This window comes from Sciurus carolinensis, chromosome 12 (assembly GCF_902686445.1).
Source record: "Sciurus carolinensis chromosome 12, mSciCar1.2, whole genome shotgun sequence".
NCBI classification, from domain to species: Eukaryota; Metazoa; Chordata; class Mammalia; order Rodentia; family Sciuridae; genus Sciurus; species Sciurus carolinensis.
The window spans coordinates 81250179-81271145 of record NC_062224.1 but is presented as its reverse complement, the minus strand read 5'-3'; the positions used below and the strand labels follow the sequence as shown (position 1 = coordinate 81271145).

At 42.3% G+C, this 20967-nt stretch overlaps 1 protein-coding gene across 1 annotated transcript; it reads left to right on the top strand.

The window, feature by feature from the left end:
• Positions 1-14763: 14763 nt before the first annotated feature.
• Positions 14764-20344, top strand: Il20 (interleukin 20). The gene is made up of 6 exons (XM_047521435.1): positions 14764-14850; positions 17119-17307; positions 17579-17644; positions 17758-17910; positions 18585-18659; positions 19659-20344. The coding sequence occupies exons 2-6, from the start codon at positions 17149-17151 to the stop codon at positions 19734-19736; spliced, it is 531 nt and encodes a 176-aa protein (XP_047377391.1). The 5' UTR covers positions 14764-14850; positions 17119-17148; the 3' UTR covers positions 19737-20344.
• The last annotated feature ends 623 nt before the right edge of the window (positions 20345-20967 follow it).

Below are 20967 nucleotides of genomic sequence, written 5' to 3'. Positions count from 1 at the left end.
TCTGCCACTTACAGGGTGACCTTGGGCAGTTTACTAAACCTGAGCCTCAGTTTCCTTATCTGTACAGTGAAGGTGAGAGTTGCCTCATGACTTTGTTATGAAGATTCAAGATCTTCTTTGTACAGTGCCTGGAATGTAGTAGATGCTCATTAAAAGTGATGGTTGTTACTATTCATTGAGTCTCAGCTTTTCTTATCTCATTTCCCATAAAACACAGTTGTTTGAGGACAGACTTCTTCTTAAATGTGTGTGTGTATGTGTGTGTGTGTGTTTGTGTGTGTGTAATTTTTTTTTTAAAACTGGCAAGTGAGATAAGGCAAGAGGCACCAGCTCAGGTCTGCATCTCCCAACCAGATGCCGAGGTCTGCAGCTCTCTGTAGAGTCCATGCTGTGAGGCCTACGGTTTCTACATGGTTGACAGGTCTGGGCAACCTTCCTGGTTCTCACTGCCACTCAGGCACCCTCCTGCAGGCTGACCAGCTCTGTCCCAGACTCATCCACGCGGGATCTTCCCTGGACTCCACTCGGAGTCTCACTTGGTTCAGCAGGCTCCATCATCCTTAGATAAGCTCCACGCAGCTGCAGGCCAGTGTGTGAACGTCGGGGGCAGAGCAAACCATCAGTCCTGGAGGCAGTTCACAGCAGGGGCCCACAGCACTGCTCGTCAAGGAGTCTGGGGGAGGATTCAGTCTTAAAGAGCATGGTCTCTAGAACATTCTAGAGATTGTCTACACTTCACATTCTATTACTGGAACCCACTCGAGAAAGCTCTACAAAGGTCTCTCTGCAGGCACAAGATTAGGTTCAGGCAAAAGTCCCCTGAGGGGCCATCCCAGGGCCAGGAGAGAGCTCAGAACCCAGCCTTCATAACAGGAGCTAAGTTTGATTCAGCTCCCACATCTGGATGGGGAACTGCCTGGTCACTTTCCTGGATACTCTAAGATAACCCTGTGACTCTGTTTCCTCATTGGGAAAATGAGGAGAATGGTTATGTCTCTCTCATAGAGTTGCATGAGGATTAAAAGAATTAATAGTTTATTAAAAACCAGGCACAAGGGAAGTGTTCTAGATAAACAATAAAAAACCTTCAGTCACCTTCTGGTGCATCTTAACTCTGTTAACTTCCCAAGAACCTCTGCCCTACCCCAGGGCAGAAAGCAGCCTGGCTCCTGCTCCTTCCTCTGCACCTCCATCTCTAATGTGCTCCTTGGGATGCAGAGTGATTTTTCAGTTAATGACATGACATGGGTATCTCCACGTCCCTCCCCTCGCTCGGAATCAGAGCTCCTGAGTGCACAGCTGCTCTCAGAAAAACACGTGTTCATGGAAGGAGTGTGTGTGTGTGTGTGTGTGTGTGTGTGTAGTAAAGGACACTCCAGCTGTGTAGACAGCACCCTCTTGCTCTCCACTTGGAACTTCTCCCTCTGTTTTAGTCAGCTCTTTCACTGCTGTGACTAAATGATCTGACCAGCGCAATTATAGAGGAGGAAAGGTTTGTTTGAGGGCTCACGGTTCCAGGGGTCTTAGTCCATAGAAGGCCAGTTCTGGGGGCTCCAGGTGAGGCTGGACATCATGGTGGGAGAGGGTGGTGGAGGGAAATAGCTTACATCACGGTGATCAGGAAACAGAGAGAGAGAGACAGACAGACTCCACTCTCCAGACACAAAATATATTCCCCATAACCACACCCCAATTCCAGCCTCCTCCAGCCGCACCCTACCACATCAGGGATCTATTCACTGATTGGGTTAAGACTCTTAGAACCCTATCATTTCTCCTCTGAGCCTGCCTGCATTGTCTCACATGTGAGCTTTGGGGAACACCTCACATCCAAAAAACAACACTCTCTGATTCCATTTTCCTAATTTCAAGCCCATAGCAAGAACACCTTTTTTCCTTCTGTCTGGTCTGCTCGGCATTGGTTTCCATTTTGCCCCAGGTTGTGGTCTTCATGCTCCTTATTTCTGCACCCTGAAGGCTGAAGTTCAGTGTCTCCCACTCAAACCCTTGCGCTGACCGGGTTTCTGGGAAGAGGCGCTAACTTGGCCTCTACTCACTAGGGAGACCTGTGATCCCAGGTGTCAGGTTATGGGACATCATCGGTCTCAACAAGGCCAGTAGCAGCATCAATACCTTCCCACCGGGGCAGGGACCTTGGCTCTTTCAGGCCAGCAGCCCTTTGAGTAAGGAGAAAGAACTCAAGAAGTACTGACTTCGCCTCCTCTTCCTTATATCCCCAGTGCCTCCGAAACATTCCCCACAGGTGGCCATGAAGTGCAAATCTAGATGAGATGTCCCTGAGGCTCAGTGTAGGGATTGTCCCTCTGGTAACCACTGAGGTGATCACATTGAGACAATCTGGTGGCTAGAAATGGTGGGAAGCATATCAATCAGCAAGTCTGTTGAGCTCCTGGGACGTGGGTAATATTGATTTGGACTCTGGGTTCTGGATTCTGAATTTAGTAGGTTCCCAAAGGAAAGCAGTCATGAATTCTTTTTTCCCATAATATTTTTTTTAATTTTAATTTATTTTTATTGTAAACAAATGGGATACATGTTGTTTCTGTTTGTACATGGAGTAACAGCATACCATTTATGTAATCATACATTTACATAGGGTAATGATGTTTGATTCATTCTGTTATTTTTTCCTTCTCCCGACCCCTCCCACTCCTCTTTTCCCTCTATACAGTCCCTCCTTCCTCCATTCTTGCCCCCCTTCCACCCCCCATTATGTGTCATCATCCACTTATCAGCGAGATCATTCGTCCTTTGGTTTTTTGAGATTGGCTTATCTCACTTAGCATGATATTCTCCAATTTCATCCATTTGCCTGCAAATGCCATAATTTTATCATTCTTTATGGCTGAGTAATATTCCATTGTATATATATACCACAGTTTCTTTATCCATTCATCAATTGAAGGACATCTAGGTTGGTTCCACAATCTGGCTATTGTGAATTGAGCAGCTATGAACATTGATGTGGCTGTAGCTCTGTAGTATGCTGATTTTACGTCCTTTGGGTATAGGCCAAGGAGTGAGATAGCTGGGTCAAATGGTGGGTTTCATTCCAAGTTTTCTAAGGAATCGCCACACTGCTTTCCAAAGTGGCTGTACTAATCTGCAGCCCCACCAGCAATGTATGAGTGTACCTTTTTCCCCACATCCTCTCCAACACCTATTGTTGCTTGTATTCTTGATAATCGCCATTCTAATTGGGGTGAGATGGAATCTTAGTATAGTTTTGATTTGCATTTCTCTTATTACTAAAGATGGTGAACATTTTTTCATATGTTTGTTGATTGCTTGTAGATCTTCTTCTGGGAAGCGTCTGTTCATTTCCTTAGCCCATTCGTTGATTGTGTTATTTGTATTCTTGGTGTACAGTTTTTTGAGTTCTTTATAGATTCTGGAAATTAGTGCTCTATCTGAAGTATGAGTGACAAAGATTTTCTCCCACTCTATAGGCTCTCTCTTCTCATTGCTGATAGTTTCCTTTGTTGAGAGAAAGCTATTTAGTTTGAATCTATCCCAGTTATTGATTCTTGCTTTTATTTCTTGTGCTATGGGAGTCCTGTTAAGGAAGTCTGATCCTAAGCCAACAAGTTGAAGATTTGGACTTACTTTTTCTTCTATAAGATGCAGGGTCTCTGGTCTGATTTCAAGGTCCTCGATCCTTTGCAAGTTGATTTTTGTGCAGGGTAAGAGATAGGGGTTTAGTTTCTTTCTGTTGCATATGGATTTCCAGTTTTCCCAGCACCATTTGTTGAAGAGGCTATCTTTTCTCCATTGCATATTTTTGGCCCCTTTGTCTAGTATGAGAAAATTGTATTTATTGGGTTTGTGTCCATGTCCTCTATTCTGTACCATTGATCTACCTGTCTATTTTGGTGCCAATACCATGCCATTTTTGTTACTATTGCTTTGTAGTATAGTTGAAGTTATGGTATTGTGATAGCCCCTGTTTCATTCTTCCTGCTAAGTATTGCTTTAGCTATTCTGGGTTTCTTATTCTTCCACATGAATTTCATGATTGCTTGCTCTATTTCTGTAAGGTACATCATTGGGATTTTAATTGGAATTGCATTGAATCTGTATAGCACTTTTGGTAGTATGGCCATTTTGACAATACTAATTCTGCCTATCCAAGAACAAAGGAGATCTTTCCATCTTCTAAGATCCCTCAATTTCTTTCTTCAATGTTTTGAAGTTTTCATTGTAGAGATCTTTTACCTCTTTGGTTAGATTGAGTCCCAAGTATTTTTTTTTTTTTGAGGCTATTGCAAATGGAGTGGTTTTCCTCATTTCTCTTTCAGCTGTTTCGTCGCTTGCGTATAAAAATGCTTTATATTTATGCATGTTGATTTTACAGCCTGCTATTTTGCTGAATTCATTGATGAGGTCTAGAAGTTTTCTGGAGGAATTTTTTGGATCCTCTAAATATAGAATCATGTCATCAGCAAATAGTGACAGCTTAAGTTCCTCTTTTCCTATTCGTATCCCTTTAATTTCTTTAGTCTGCCTAATTGCTCTGGCTAGAGTTTCGAGGACAAGATTGAATAGAAGTGGTGAAAGAGGACATCCCTGTCTTGTTCCCGTTTTTAAAGGGAATGGTTTCAGTTTTTCTCCATTAAGAATGATGTTGGTCATGGGCTTAGCACGAATAGCCTTTACAATGTTCAGGTATGTTCCTACTATCCCTATTTTTTCTAGTGTTTTGAGCATGAAGGGGTGTTGTATTTTGTTGAATGCTTTTTCTGCATCAATTGAAATAACCATATGATTCTTATCCTTAAGTCTATTGACATGATGGATTACGTTTACTGATTTATGGATGTTAAAACATCCTTGCATTCCAGGGATGAACCCCACTTGATCGTGGTGCACGATTTTCTTAATATGTTTTTGGATACAGTTTGCCAATATTTTGTTAAGGATCTTTGCATCTATATTCATCAAGGATATTGGTCTAAAATTTTCTTTCCTTGATGTGTCTTTTCCTGGTTACGGTATGAGGGTGATATTAGCTTGATAGAATGAGTTTGGTAGGGTACCCTCCTTTTCTATTTCCTGGAATACTTTGAGAAGTATTGGAATGAGTTCTTCTTTGAAGGTCTTGTAGAACTCGGCTGAGAATCCATCTGGTCCTGGGCTTTTCTTGGATGGTAGGTTTTTAATGGCTTCTTCTATTTCATTGCTTGATATTGATCTGTTTAAATTGTGTATGTCCTCCTGGTTCAGTTTGGGAGGAGCATATGTCTCTAGAAATTTGTCAATGTCTTCGGTAGTTTCTATTTTGTTGGAATACAGATTTTCAAAGTAGCTTCTCATTATGTTACGTATCTCAGTGGTGTCTGTCGTGATATTTCCTTTTTTATCATGAATTTTAGTAATTTGAGTTTTCTCTCTCCTTCTCTTTGTTAGTGTGGCTAAGGGTTTGTCTATTTTGTTTACTTTCTCAAAGAACCAACTTTTAGTTTTGTCAATTTTTTGAATTGTTTCTTTTATTTCAATTTCATTGATTTCAGCTCTGATTTTAATTATTTCCTGTCTTCTACTACATTTGCTGTTATTCTGTTCTTCTTTTTCTAGGGCTTTGAGCTATAATGTTAGGTCATTTAGTTGTTGACTTTTCATTCTTTTCTGGAATGTGCTCCATTCAATGAATTTTCCTCTTAGTACTGCTTTCATAGTGTCCCAGAGATTTTGATATGTTGTATCATTGTTCTCATTGACCTCTAAGAATTTTTTATATCCTCCCTGATGTTTTCTGTTATCCGTGTTTCATTCAATAGCATATTATTTAGTCTCCAGGTGTTGGAGTAATTTCTGTTTTTTATTTTGTCATTGATTTCTACTCTCAGACCATTATGATCTGATAGAACACAAGGCAGTATCTCTATTTTTTGCATTTCCTAAGGGCTGCTTTGTGGCATAACATATGGTCTATTTTGGAGAAGTTTCCATGTGCTGCTGAGAAGAAAGTGAGTCTGCTTGTTGATGGATGGAATATTCTATATATGTCTATTAAGTCTAGGTTATTGATTGTGTTATTGAGTTCTATGGTTTCTTTGGTTGGTTTTTGTTTGGAAGATCTATCTAGTGGTGACAGTGGTGCATTAAAGTCACCCAGAATTATTGTGTTGTAGTCTATGTGATTCCTGAAATTGAGAAGAATTTGTCTGATGTACAGGGATGCACCATTGTTTGGGTATTTAGTATCCTTATGTCTTCCTGATTTATGGTTCCCTTAAGCAGTATGAAATGTCCTTCTTTATCCCTTCTGACTACCTTTGGCTTGAAGTCCACTTTATCTGATATAAGGATGGAAACTCCCGCTTTTTTACTGAGTTCATGTGCGTGGTAGGTTTTTTCCCATCCTTTCACCTTTAGTCTGTGGATGTCTTTCTATGAGATGAGTCTCTTGCAGGCAGCATATTGTTGGGTCTTTCTTTTGAATCCATTCTGCCAGTCTATGTCTTTTGATTGATGAGTTTAGGCCATTAACGTTCAGGGTTATTATTGAGATATGATTTGTATTCCCAGTCATTTGGCTTATTTTTGGTTTTGAAGTTGGCTTGGTTTCTCCTTTGAGTGGTTTTTCTCTAAGGTAGTTCCTCCCTTTGCTGACCTCCATTGTTGTTTTTCATTTCCTCCTCATGGAATATTTTGTTGAGAACATTCTGTAGTGCAGGCTTTCTATTTGTAAATTCTTTTAACTTTTGTTTATCATGGAAGGATTTTATTTCATCTTCAAATCTGAAGGTTAGTTTTGCTGGGTATAGGATTCTTGGTTGGCAACCATGTTCTTTCAGAGCTTGAAATATGTTGTTCCAGGCCCTTCTAGCTTTTGGAGTCTGGGTTGAGAAGTCGGCTGCTATCCGTATTGGTTTCCCCCTATATGTAATCTGATATTTTCTCTTGTGGCCTTCAAAATCCTATCTTTATTTTGAATGTTAGGCATTTTCATTATAATGTGCCTTGGTGTGGATCTGTTGTGATTTCGTGCATTTGGTGTTCTGTAAGCCTCTTGTATTTGATTTTCCATTTCATTCTTCAGGTTTGGGAAATTTTCTGATATTATTTCATTGAATAGATTGTTCATTCCTTTGGTTTGTATCTCTGTGCCTTCCTCAATCCCAATAATTCTTAAATTTGTTCTTTTCATGATGTCCCATAGTTCTTGGAGATTCTATGCATGATTTCTTACCATCTTCTCTGTTTGGGTAACTTTATTTTCAAGATTAAATATTTTATCTTCATTGTCTGAGGTTCTGTCTTCCAAGTGGTCTAGTCTTTTGGTGATGCTTTTCATTGAGTTTTTTATTTGGTTTATCATTTCCTTCATTTCAAGGATTTCTGTTTTTTTTTTTTTTTTTTTTTTGAGAATCTCTGTCTCTTTGTTGAAATGATCTTTTGCTTCCTGCAGTTGTTCTTTCAGCTTATTGGTATTATCATTCATTGCCTGTATTTGCTCTCTTATCCTTTGCTTCACAAATCATCTTAATCATGTATAATCTGAAGTCCTTTTCTGACATTTCTTCTAACATACTGTCATTGGATTCTAGTAATACAGAATCTAGATTTGTTTGGATCATTTTCTTCCCTTGTTTTTTCATGTTGTTCATGTATCTTCCCCTCTAGCAGTGCAGATCTGGGGTATTGCAGATTTCCCCCTATAGGCTTATAGTGGCCCTATAGGTTTCCAAAACCCTTTCTTTAAGGGGAGACCAATATTAGCAGTGCCCAGTTCAGACACTATGCAATCCTAAACCAATTAGCCCCTATGAGGACAATAACAAAATTGTTATTATAAACAGAATGAGTTCCAATATTATCTTCAGTCAAACAAACGGATTTGCAATAAGGTCTGCAGTTTCTAATGCAGGACAAAGAGGATGCAGAGGGATGTAGAATGTGGCTGTTATTGGGATAAGAAAAGAATATACAGAAGTTCTAGATAATAGAAAGGGTGGGAGTGTAATCCAAAGAAAGTGGATGTTAGCATGCAGAAAAGGGAGAAAGAGACTCTGAGGGAACAGGTAAACAAAAGGAAAAGAGCAAGAAAGGTAAAGAAATAAAAACTTAAAAGTTTTCAATAAGGAGAAAAAAGAAAATCTACAGTATGTCAGTCATATAGTAATAAAACGTCCCAGTGTTCAGTAGCCTGATGCATGAGAGGTACCTGACAATGAGCTTCAAGCCTCCAGCAGACGTCTCAAGATGGGTTTTGCCCCACCTAAAGATCGGAGCTACGGTTTACAGGATTATCCAAGATGGCCGCTCTGGCTTCCAAATGTGTTGGCAAATGGGGAGCTCAGCTCAGGGTGTGGACGTGGTCAGCTGGAGGTCCTGGAGGCGGGATGCGGTTGGTCGGGCAGGGGTCCTGGAGGTCCAGTGTGTTTGGTGTGGTTGTGGGATCCTGGAGGCCGGGTGCAATCAGTCGGTCTGGGGTTCCAGTGATAGGGCACGGTCAGTTGGTCTGGGGGTCCTGGCGGCAGGGAGCAGTCAGTCGATGTGAGGGTCCCAGAGGCAGGGAGTGATCAGTCGGGCTGAGGGATCCTGGAGACAGGGCTCAGTCAGTCCAGCCAGGGGTCCTATGGGGCCTGGCTGTTGTCTCAAAATGGCAGCAGCCACGTGTAATCAAACCTGCAGGTACTGTAACTGTAAACTTCCAGGCAACAGCAGGCAGCTGGTGCTCCACTGGCGGTTGGCGATCAGTTTGCTGACTGTTGTCGGACGATCAGGAGGTGAACTTCGTGCGTTGGGTGATGGATAGGTGTAAGGCAGGTGATGGACAGGCAAGAGGCAGTAAATGGCGGATGATAGATGCCTGACAGTGAGCAATCTGCACTCAAAAAAGGCGTCAATATGCTGGCAGACTGCAGGTGATCACAGCAGACAAATGGGGTAAACAGCAGGGGATCGATAAGCAGCAAAAACTGCCTCACCAAGAAACAGATATCCTCTGCCTGTCATGAATTCTTAGGAATGGAAAATGTCATTGCAATTCTGATGTTCACAGTTGATTGCAATTGGGCCCCTCTCAGCCTCCTTCAATCCCTGACCTGAACCTCACCCAGTACCAACAGGGGCAGTGTCCCTCATGTACGGCTACAGAAATACTCTCTGCTTTAGGAGTTTTGCTCCAGCTTTCCTTACTGTAGGAGTAAGAGTCCTTCTGACTCTGTCACAGTCTCTCCATCCTTGAAGCTCACAGAGCCCTGAGTCCTTCAAGGTCTTACTCAACCCAGACTTTCTCCAAGAAACCTTCTCAGCAGTCATCTTTGTCCCTCAGGTGCAACTTCAACTCCCTCTCCCCACTCAAAAGCCAGAACACAGACTCTGAATTTTTCTAGGAATGTCCTGATGACAATCTCTACCATCTTCTCCATAAATACCTTCTTTCTTCTCAAACTCTGTGTCACACTTGGGGAGGTATGGTCAGCAGACCATGGGTCTTTCCTCTGTCATCACAGCAAGGGTTCTTAAATTTTGTGTATCATGGACTTCTTTGGCACACCAGTGAAATTTAGGAACTCTGCTTAGAATAATTTTTATTTTCGTTTTTGGTACTGGGGATTGAACCCAGGGTCACTGAACCACCAAGATATATCCTCTGCCATTTTTATTTTTTATTTTGAGACAGGGCCTCACTAAATTGCTAAGGCTGGCCTTGAACTTGAAATCCTCCTACCTCAGTCTCCTGTCTCTCTAGGATTACAAGCATGCATCATCTTGCCTGGCAGATTAATTTTTATAAATGCATAAAAGAGAAAGGATTATGAAACCAACATATTAAAAAAGAAAAAAAAGAAAAAAAAGAAACCAACATATTAAAATATAGCTATGAAAATATGGAAATACAGGTAGACTATGTATAAATATGTTTCTTTATTAGTTAACATGATCTAGCAGCATTTCTAAGTAGTGAAGAGTATAAATTATATTTTAAGATGTCTGAAAAACAACCATGGGATACAAAAATATTTGTGATTTCCATCAGTCACAAAGTCATTTATATGGTTAATGTGACTGTGGTTTGTATTTCAATAAAATGTTGAATTTTTGCTAGATATTTGTGAAAAGAAATGTTTCTTCCCACTTCCTCCTCCCAGGTTAAGAATTCTGGCATCAGAGACTCTATCTTCTTCATGATGTTCTGAGATCCTATTGCAAAGTCCCAAGAGATCATGTTTTTACCACTTCGGGTCGATCCAGCTTGGTGTCTGCACATAAGAGATTCTCCATGTTTGTTTGCAAAAGTAGAAGGAAAAGAATTGAGTAAATCTTATTCTAGTTGAGGAAACTGAATCCAAGGTCTTACCTAGCTTTTTGTTCCTGACTCCTTTGAGTCTCTTCCCAGGGCTCCCACTGTGCAGGGAGCCGGTTGAGGGGAGTTTGCTAACTCTGGGGACTTAACTGTGTCAGAGGACTTCTCAGTAGATAGAACAGCAGCAAGTTGAGCCGGTTAAAGCAGAGCATGGTAGAAAAGCACAGGAAAGGGAAATGACGTCACCCATGCTGGCAACTTCCAGGACAGGGAACTGAAAGCGTTCACTCCTGGTAGTCAGTGGCTCCACTCCCCCCACACTGTCTGCCTCCTGCAGGGGCTGTGGGCAAAATTCCCAGCACTGCTGACTTGGGCATGGCTAAGGCTTCTTCTACCTGCCTGCCCATGAGCCAAAGCTCTTGCTCCAGCAGAATCCCAAGGCCCGGTGATGCAACTGGGCAGGAAGCCCAGACATTAGCAGCTGTGACGTCCCAGCTATGGAAAACCCTGGACTTCATACGCAGGACGTGCTGTGGGAAAAAGGAGTGGCTGAGTTTTCTTCTTTGTGTCTAGAAAATTATTTCCTGCCCAAAAAAGGCTTGGTTAGGAGGATGTTTTGTAAGAAGAGGCTCTCCTTCTCTTCCTTCTGTCCTGCTTATCTTTACAATGATCCTGCCACTGATGAGATACTGACACCCAGTTTTGAAACCCCTCTTTCTCAAGTTGACTTGGTGTGCACATGAAGTGTACCCCCGGCTTCTCTACCATGCCTACATCCTCCATCTGTTCCACTTGAGAACTAAGAGTATGCCAGGCTCTTGTTGTCTTTGAAGAGCCTGTGGTTAGTACAAAGATTTTATTATGTCTCCCTCACTGTAAGACCCTTCCGTGGCTCCCTATTGCCTCAGGGAAGAAACAAAAAATGACAGAATCACTAAGGCCAAATTGAAAAGGGACTTAAAAAATAATCATTTTTTCCCTATAATTTATAGGTGAGGAAGGCAAGTAAATTTCTCAAGACTACCTGGTGGGGTGAAAGTAAGTCTAGAGCCAGAATTTAGATTTGTAGACTTCCTAATCTCAGTTTATATTCATTGGAATGATATTCTTGGTCATTGGTGAGATAGTCATATTTCTAACTTGATCACCCAACTCCAGCCAAGCAAATCCATTTGTCAGTCCTAAGGACACAGTGAACTTTGCAGTCTTAAGTCATTTCCATCCTGAATGCTCACACACTCCACCTTTTTTCCTCTCCACCCTCCCCCAGCATCTTTGCCCATTTCAATTCTACCCATCATGCAAGGCTCAGCTGATAGGTCCCTCTTCTGTGCTCCTTGGCACTTTCTTTCTGCACAATGGATAGTAGTGACTTTCTTGGTGGTTCTGCAGGCACACCCCTAATCTCCCCCAAAAGACCATAAGCAACTAAGGGCCAGAGACCTGTCTGGACACGTGGGCAATTTTTACAACATTTAGCACAGTTTCTTGCACATACTAGGCACTTGGTAAATGTTGAATATGTCATTAAAAATCCCTTCTATCTGACACAGGGGTGATGAAAATCATTTTGTATAAATATTTCTCCTGCCAATTTGGTGAGCCAGACAGGCATTTTTTTTTATGAAATATTAAATGCCTGAAAAGTTTAAGGACTAGTCTGTGTCATTCAAGGTCAAGTTGGTGGGGAAGTGAGTATTAGAATTGGGTCTCCTGGCTCTCCGCTTCTTGGTTGCCATGTCCTGAGCCACTTCCTTCCTCCACGCATGTCTGCCATGGTGTCCTGCCACACATTGGGACCCGAACTATGGAGTTGGCCAACCATGGACTGAACCTCTGAACCTGAAACAAAATAAAATTTTCCTCCTAAGAAGAAAAATAGCAAAAGAAGGAGGAGGAGGAAAAGGGAGAAGAGGAGGAGGAAGAAAAGGAGGAGAGAAGGAGTTGTGCTTCTTGGCTCTTGGTCCCATGCACTGGCAGTATCAACACCATCTACATACTTTCCATTGAAAACTCACCTCTTCTTCCAGAACTGTGAGGTAGGAAATACTTCTCTCCCTGTCTCATATTCAAGGGAAGCTATTTCCTATAGGAGAGGAGATCAAAATGGGTTAAGAGTGTCATGTGGTTGAATGAACTGTTAAGGAGTTCAGCTAACAGGTCTGCCTTGTACCAGCCAAGTGACCTAGGGCAAGTTACTTCACCTCTTTGAACTTTAGCTTCCCCATTTACAAAGTAAGGGAATTGAACTAAAAGTACGGAAAGTCACTTTTAGCTCTAACAATTCAGAGGGGATATTATCATCAGATAGGGGCATTCTTGACATTATGATTAAATTCCTTACCCAGAGAATCCAGAGATCTAGATCTTACTGAAGAAGATGCTTATGGTCCCCTAAATTAAATCATGAAGCTCATGCTTTGGGACATAGCATAAAGAGGAAGCAATTCAATGGTCATCGTCGATAGAGCAAAATAAGCAAGGAATTCACAGGTCAGCAGGAAGCACAGACATGTGACCAAAAAGTTGTAATTGACTTTCATAAATTAAAAAAGCTATATGTAAGATAAAGTTGGGGTGAAAAAGTGGGAATGATCCATTATGCCTTATAAAAGGGAGTGAAGGGTGAATTTAGGGTGAGGCAGGGAATGTTTTGCAGAGGAGATGAGTTGGATTAGCATTTATACAGTGGGATGTGGGATCTAGACAGAGGAATTTGAAAGAATATAGTATTCTGTGTGTGTGTGTTTGGGGGGGTGCTGGGGATGGAACTCAGGGCTGCAAGAATGCTAGGGAAGCACTCTACCGCTAAGCCACATCCCTAGCTCAAGAACATGAAAGGAGGATACTAGATTATTAAAGTAAAATTAGGATTGGGTATCATTTACAGAGTTTAATTGACCTTTAGAGGTAACCTAAAACAAAGCAGCTGTGGGTGGGCATGGTGGTACATGTCTGTAATCCCAGAGGCTGAGGCAAAAGGATCACAGTTTAAGGGTCATCTCAGCAATTTAATGAAATCCTGTCTCAAATTTAAAAATAAAGAGGGCTGGGGATATAGCTCAGTGGTAAAGTGTCCCTGGGTTCAATGCCCAGTACCAAATAAAAGCAAAAATAAACCCCAAAGCAATTATGTTTTTCCTGGTTAATGAAAAAGAATTGACTGGTATACAGCCTATACAAACTTGGATTTACTGAAAATGTTTTTTTTTTTTTTTTTTGGGTGGTGGGGATCAAACCCAGGGCCCTTGTGCTTACAAGGCAAGCACTCTACCAACTGAGCTATCTCCCCAGCCCCTTACTGAAAATCTTGATTTCAAGTATTCTTATCAGACCACATTCCCCAATTTTACTTTAATAGCACTTACTGGTTATCATGAGGATTGCTTACCTAGAATCATTATGGAAAAACAGACATGAGTTTAAATAGTTTAAGAGATATTTAGATTAGTTATCCATACATATTTGTCATATTTATGAAGCATATTCTTCACTGTCAGGGAACTTTTGGAAGATATTGAGAGATGTTAAAAAGTGCTTTATGATCCCAAAGGTGGAAGAGCAATAAATCATTGAATGTCAAAATTGAAATTGTGCATTATCTACTCTGTTGTTCTCATATTACAGATTCATGGACTGAAATCCAGAAAGGATGTGCCAAAGTCAGCCTGTCTATTGTGGAATTCCTGGGCTCAAATATAAGACCTCAGAGTTTCAGGTACTGAATAGGGAAAAAGTTAAAAAGTAATATATTATAGTCTCTACCATCTTTTATCTTTTTAAAAGAATTGTCTGTAATTTGTCTCAAGTGCTTTGAATTTAACCTTGCCTGGAAGTGTGGTCCTACAAGGTTGGTCCCTAAGAAAATCTTCCAGTGCCATTGGGGAGAAAATACTAAAGCCCACGAAACAGATGCTCTCATGTGCCAATGGAAAATTTGCTGTTGGAGGTCAGAGAAGGGAGTGGTTGGTGTAGGCCAGAGTAGTTCAGGAATAAAGGGGTCTCCTCTGTAATGACGAATCGAGAAAAGGAAGTGTGGCCATTTTGGAAAGCAATGGTAGAAAGAGCAAAAGCAAAGAGAAGCAACAGGAGTGAGCCCACACTATCTGGAGTTGGAGAGAAATTTGGTTAAGGAGAACTGGATTTAGAGGAAAGGGCAAAGGCACTCCCTGAAATTTTCTTCCAGTTTTGTAATCCAGATCTTCTCTGTTCTGACTACTGTTTTACAAAGCAGGAAACCGAGACCAGATGAGGCATATCCTTTATCCACATCTGTAGCCAGTAAGCCCTTCAGGCAGTGCTTTCTGGAGAGAGAAGGTATTGGGGTGATTCAGGGTGCCATTATATGCTGTTAGCCTTTGAGGAAGTGGAAGCCAGAAGAGAAATTCCGAGGGAGTTCCAACCCTCACCTGGGCGAGCTCACTTCCTTTATGTGACATGTATATAATGATTGGAGCCACTCCTCTTGGGACAGACTCCTAGGAGACCAGAAACAGCAGCCCTTCTGCTTCTTGGATAAGACACCTCTCTGCTTGGTCGGGGGATCAGCACAGTCCTCCCAGTCATTCACCAAGGTATGTTGAAGACCATGTCCAAAGGAACCTTTTCCATGAGGATGTAATCTTTTGGAGGACAAGGAACTGCCATGTTTATCTTTGTACTCAGTATCTAGCACGACATTCAGGATAGTGAGTGCTCAATAAATGCTGACTCAGTCGTTGAATTTGTGGTAGTTTTGCATATATTCTAAGTTTAAGGCAACTAACATCAATCTCTACTTAAAATGAATTGATCACTTATAGTGAGCAAGGTATGTAAACCACAGATTATTGAAATGTCAAAATAAGTTTCTAGGGTAAGTTTTATTATCATCATTTTTGGGTTAAGAAAATGAAACTCAAAAGAGATGAGTTGACTTGTCGGAGGTCACATAGTTACAGGGTAGTCAACTCATTCTGGTTTACCTGTGATTTTCCATTTCTAAGATTCCTGTACTTCAGAAACCCCCACAGCTCTGGGCAAACTGGGACCACCTACCTGGATTGGGAACTTGTACAGCAGGGATTTATTACACAGTTCTCTTGTTTACAAAACCATTGTTCCCTCTGATATTTTTGGGTTTCTCTTGTTTATTGCCTTTCCTACATTAGGCAGTGTCTCAGGTGGTTGTGAATGTAAAACAAAAGTCTAGCATATTACCTGGAGCACAGGGGAATTTCAGTAAGTACTAATGATTATCAGCATTGTGCCAAGCCAGGGAATCAAGGTGAAAGGAAAAACACATGTATATGCATGTGTATGCATGTTTTTATATTTTATGTATGTGATCTTCCCAAAATATTAAAAGTAGTTGAAAAATATTAAAAAAATTAATTAGTAGATTTATTATAACTCACAATATTTTAAATTAAAAATTTTATTTATGCCCCAAAATTTCTTATAATTTTCCTTCTCTGGTGTGAAGGGACAAAGAAATCATCAAGCATATTTTGGTTATTTTTTTAAGCATAATGTTTTATTTAAAAAAATTTATTTGCTCTAATTAGTTGTACATGTGGTCATGTTTTTGAGAAAAAAAGTTAACTGTAGAAATATGTGAAAGCATAAGTATAAGTGGGCATATTTTTCCTTTTGTTTCAGTGGCTCAGCATGGCACTGTCGGATTCTGTTTTTAAGATTTTCGTATTTTTTTTTTTCATTGCAGCTCTTTTAAATTCATTTTGATATTGCATGAAAATATCTTTTGTGCGTGTGTGGCGGGTACTGAAGATGGAACCTACAGTCACTCTATACTGAGCTACATCCACAGCCCTTTTTATTTTGACATAGGGTCTCTCACCATGCCCAGCTATATTCTTTATCTTGATGGCTAAGTTTTTGGGCATCTCCTTAAATTCGTCCCCTGCACCCCGGCTTGTCTTACTCTAATGGCAAGCCAGCAGACACCATAAACTCTCTCCTATTGAGCAGCCTCATCCCAGGGACACACCAGTTCCCTCCCTGCCTTTCTTCTCCTTCTTTGGGGATCACTTCATTTGTCCTCTTCTGAGATGCTAGTGGGCCCACCCCAGGAGAGTCTGACTACAGCCCTCCTGCAGGGGGTGTTGTGGAGCCCCAGGTTCCTCCCAGCAAGATGAGTGAGGCGGAATTCCGCCAATCACCCGCCACATCTTTCCTTTCTCTGGCAGTGGTACTATTATGAAATCATTGACTTTCTATTTGCCTTTGGGGCGAAATGAATCTTATTCTTCCATAACCACTTTGATCCCAGACAAATGCCAGACAGAGCAAAGCTCTTCCGCCCTGTCGGTGGCCATAAACTCCAGACCATTTCCCCCCAAGGATTTGGTGACATAATCATGACTTCTGTGAGACTGTGTTTTCCCCCAGTTCCCCCCCCCCCCCCAGGATCCAAGGGGACCAGATGGGGGAGCTCCACGTGCATCCTGGAAGGGAAATCTACCTATGTCAATTCCCCCAAACAAGTTTTGACACTACCCCTGAAATGTCATCCTGCTTACTCACTGTGAGCACCTGCTGCTCCAGGTTTCCCTGCTCGGCAATGACGGCGGAGCTGGGATAGGGGCAGGATAAAGGACCTGGGACCTGGGGGACCATACCACGCTCAGATTGGAGCAGGTGCCTGAGGCTTCTCTCTGCGGGAGGCTCAGCAGCTTTTCTCAGTGAGTGGTGTGAACGAGCGGCACTGTTGGAGCCAGAGGAGGCTGTTCGGTTTCTCCGCCCCCCAGTGGACACCTTGGGGAGTGCCTGGTGACTGGGTTGGTTTCTGAAGGATGTGATGGGAAATGAGTAAGTCTCACTCCTTTCCTTTGAATTCCCAGCTTCCGTGGTCTCCAAATTCCAGGCATAAGATGAAAGGCTCTGGTCTTGGCTTGGGTCTTCTCTCCGCTGTGTTTTGTCTCCTCTGGACGACTTCGACTGGGCTCAAGGCTCTCCACTTCGGAAGCTGTGTGATCGCCACAAACCTCCCGGAAATACAAAAGGGATTCTCCGAGATTCGGGACAGTGTGGTATGTGAGGGTGGCATCCACCCTTCTGCCTGTTCTCTTTGTTCCTTGTCTGTCTTCCCTGGAAGCCCTGGCTGTGTGATCACCAAGAAAAGAGGCAGACTGGGGTCACCTTACCAGGATGCTGCATCCCAAGAAATGTCAATAGTTCAGAATTTTAAAATGCTTTGGAGAAGGATTCCTCCCACCAGGCCCTGGCAAGAGGAGGTTGTGATGTTTAAGAACATGGCAGCAGCCGCTGACCTGTCCTTTCTTGCCTTGCTTTTCTATTCAGCAAGCCAAAGATGAGAACATTGACATCAGAATCTTAAGGAGGACCGAGTCTTTGCAAAACACAAAGGTATGTGCTTAGCCCGGATGGGCTCTGGGAGGAAAACTGAAGCCACAGCATTTCCATCGCCCTGGTCTTGCCTGCCCCTCGCCCTCCCACCAACACTTTTGTCTTCTTTGTAGCCTTCAGCTCGGTGCTGCCTTCTCCGCCATTTACTGAGACTCTACCTGGACAGGGTTTTCAAAAACTACCAGACTTCTGACCATCATACCCTCCGGAAGATCAGCAGTCTCGCCAATTCCTTTCTTACCATCAAGAAGGGCCTCCGGCTCTGTGTGAGTGAGGGTTTTGGGTGACAGGATCCATCTTGAGCCCATAGTTTCAATGATTTAGCAGTCGAGTTCTCTTCCCTTCTCCCATTTAGTGGATAGAGAAACCGAGTCCAAAAGTTCTAATAATCTTTGCTCATCTATGTGACTTGTTATAAAAACTCAGTTTTATTGATTTTTGAGTATATACTCTAGGCAAAATGTAATTTTCAAAGTTTATAGAACTAAAAAATGCTAGGTGTTTGATATTCATGATAATTACCTATTAGCCACAATATTACACGTTTTCAAGAGGTGAGGTGTCTAGGGTGTCTTAGTGCATCCTGTGACCTGGTGAATAGGAGGACCTTGTAATCCAGTTTTCCCTTCCAATGAAGGATTGAATTTGCTCTGGGTTGGAGGTCCTAAACAAGAGCTGGTGGGGGGGGGGCATCTGGGGGCCCAGAAATCACACACTCCTCCAACACTGCCTCATTCTTAAAAAAACAACGAGCTTCGTACTTGAAACTAAAAAGCTGACTTCCTCTTCTAGTTGATGATTAGTTTAATGATCCTAAATAACGAGGTCTGAAAGACTTTTTCTACAGGAATGAGTATTTAGAACATTGTGGGTGAAACAGCAAATGGTAAGGACAGCAAATCCAAATTTTAAGTAAAATCATTCTTTGGGTCCTTTTCAGCATGCCCATATGACATGCCATTGTGGGGAGGAAGCAACGGAGAAATATAACCAGATTCTGAGTCACTTCCAAGAGGTATGCAGTTTGGCGATGGTTGGGATGAGTGTGCTGTTGGAACTGAGATCACAGGTGGGTGGGATGGATGTTCATGCTGGTAGAAATCCTGTAGCCCTCAGGGTAATAGCCCGCTGAGGTCACATGGGCCATCCCTCACCTTAGCCTAGGGTTCATCCATTCCGCCTATAGAAAAGCATTCTCACTGCCTGATGCTCTGGGAATGGAAAGGGATTCTACCAAGTCACTCCATAGCAACCCTGATCTTCCAGTTGAGCAAGTGAGAAGTGATAGTTTTCCACACTTGCACATAGCTTCAAAAATGCTCGCTCACAGTATTGCACACTCATTCCATGCTGTTTCTCCCTTCAATCCCTGACACATCTGCTAGGGAGGCCTGAGTCTACTCCTCACGGACTTATTCTACTCCTCCTTGAAGACTTGGCCTGGACAGCACCTCCAGGAAGGTGTGTCCACTTCTCCTGGTCAGGCACCTCCCCTGTCATCCTGTGGGGTCCCATCATCCATTCACACGTTGCATTTCAGTTGCCTGCTTCTGTCTGTCTCACTCAACCGGGAATTCCTTGTGGATAAGGACAGTGCCACTTATCTTTGAATTGTAAGCCACCAGTCCAGTGCTTGGCATGATCAGTATTTATTCAATAAGTGTGCACACTTAATTGAAGTGTGCATAGTAGGCAACCCCTACACACACACACACTTCTAAAAACAACCTCATTATCTTGATCTCTGTGAATCAGGGGCTTAGGTTGGAGTTCCAATTCTGGCACCCCTGGGCCTCAGTTTCCCGATGTAAAAAATAGGGATGTTAAGCCAGGGTGGTAGACTCAATGATTTCCCTTCACCATGTGAAATTTGAGATTCTGTCACTTCTGTCAAGCTCTTTGTCTTGAAAAGAATGCTCTGCTTACAATTCCCAATAGACCTACCATTGGGAGAGAACACTAAGTCTGAGAAAATCTCTCTATGAGCTGCTAACCAAGTGTGTCTCTTTTTCAGCTCGAGCCTCAGGCAGCAGTTGTGAAGGCTTTGGGGGAACTAGACATTCTTCTGCGATGGATGGAGGAGATAGAATAGGAGTGACATGATGCTGCTGATGGGAATACTCCTGGCCAAGTGTCCCGATTCTCTGGACCACAGAGACATGACCCCAAGCCACCATCTCTTTGCCATATAATTTAGTGCTGGTTGCAGCGTAGATTATTTATTTATTATTCATTCCCTTATGTGGTAATCTTTATGGGTCCCTAATCTTAATCTGGACCAGAATTTTAGAAGATTTTAGTAATATCTGTTCTACTGTTGCATATATTTATTTGTTAATGTATTTATTTATTTTTGCTATTGAACTTATTTATTTTTGTACTTGAACATGAGATTGAAAAACATTCTCAGGTTATATTTATAACATGACTAGGGCAGGTGATGTATTTTCATACTGTAAACAAAGACCTCTAAATTCTAGGAGTGACAAGAGGGATTAGTCACTATGTATTAAGGACCTATCTACTGACTGCCAATGCCCTGTGAGATATTTAAAATTGAACCAATAGTGATTGGTGTGGGTTATGGAAGATGTTCTGGTGAAATTACAGACCTGTCCTACAATACTGAGCACTGCAACCCGACTCCAGGCCCCTACAGTGTGTCTTCCAGGGTTGGAATCCTGCATGGTCAACATGAAGTTCTACTAATAAAGTTTTCCTTGCATAATATTTGCTTGCTGTTCAAAAATGCTTATGGTGAGAAATAATGTTGGGGATGAGTTTGAATCTTCATTTTCTCAGTCTTCTTGCTCTTTTGGGAAGGAAGATGGAAGCAAGAACTTGGCCTTCTTTCTCCTGTGAAATTATTCCTGGCTCTACTTCCTGATTCACCTACATCTCTGATTCTGCAACCCATGCCACAGAAAGGACCTTGGCTGAGTGAGGGGGCTTCAGCTCCCTACTTACACCTCGTCGTCTGTAACCTGTTTCCTTTCTCATCCTGGATCCTGTATGCCCGTGCCAGGCACATCCAGCACAACGGGCGTGGGGCTTCCATGACAAGGGTTAAGAACAAGTAGATTCAGAGCCTAGATCCATAGCTTGCCCTGGAAGCTTGCTCTCTGTGGCAATCTTCCCATTTTGGATTCTGTCTTGTTAGAGTTCAAGTTGCTCCTGGATCAAGTCTTTGTCTTTGCATCTGTGAAGCCAAACTGTTTTCTTTCCAAGCCCTCTTCAATGTGAGCTTCCCTGGCCTTCCAGAAGCCAGAGTTCTAACCTGGCCTGCTTCCTCCCCTGATCTCTCACCTCATTCCCTGAACTGT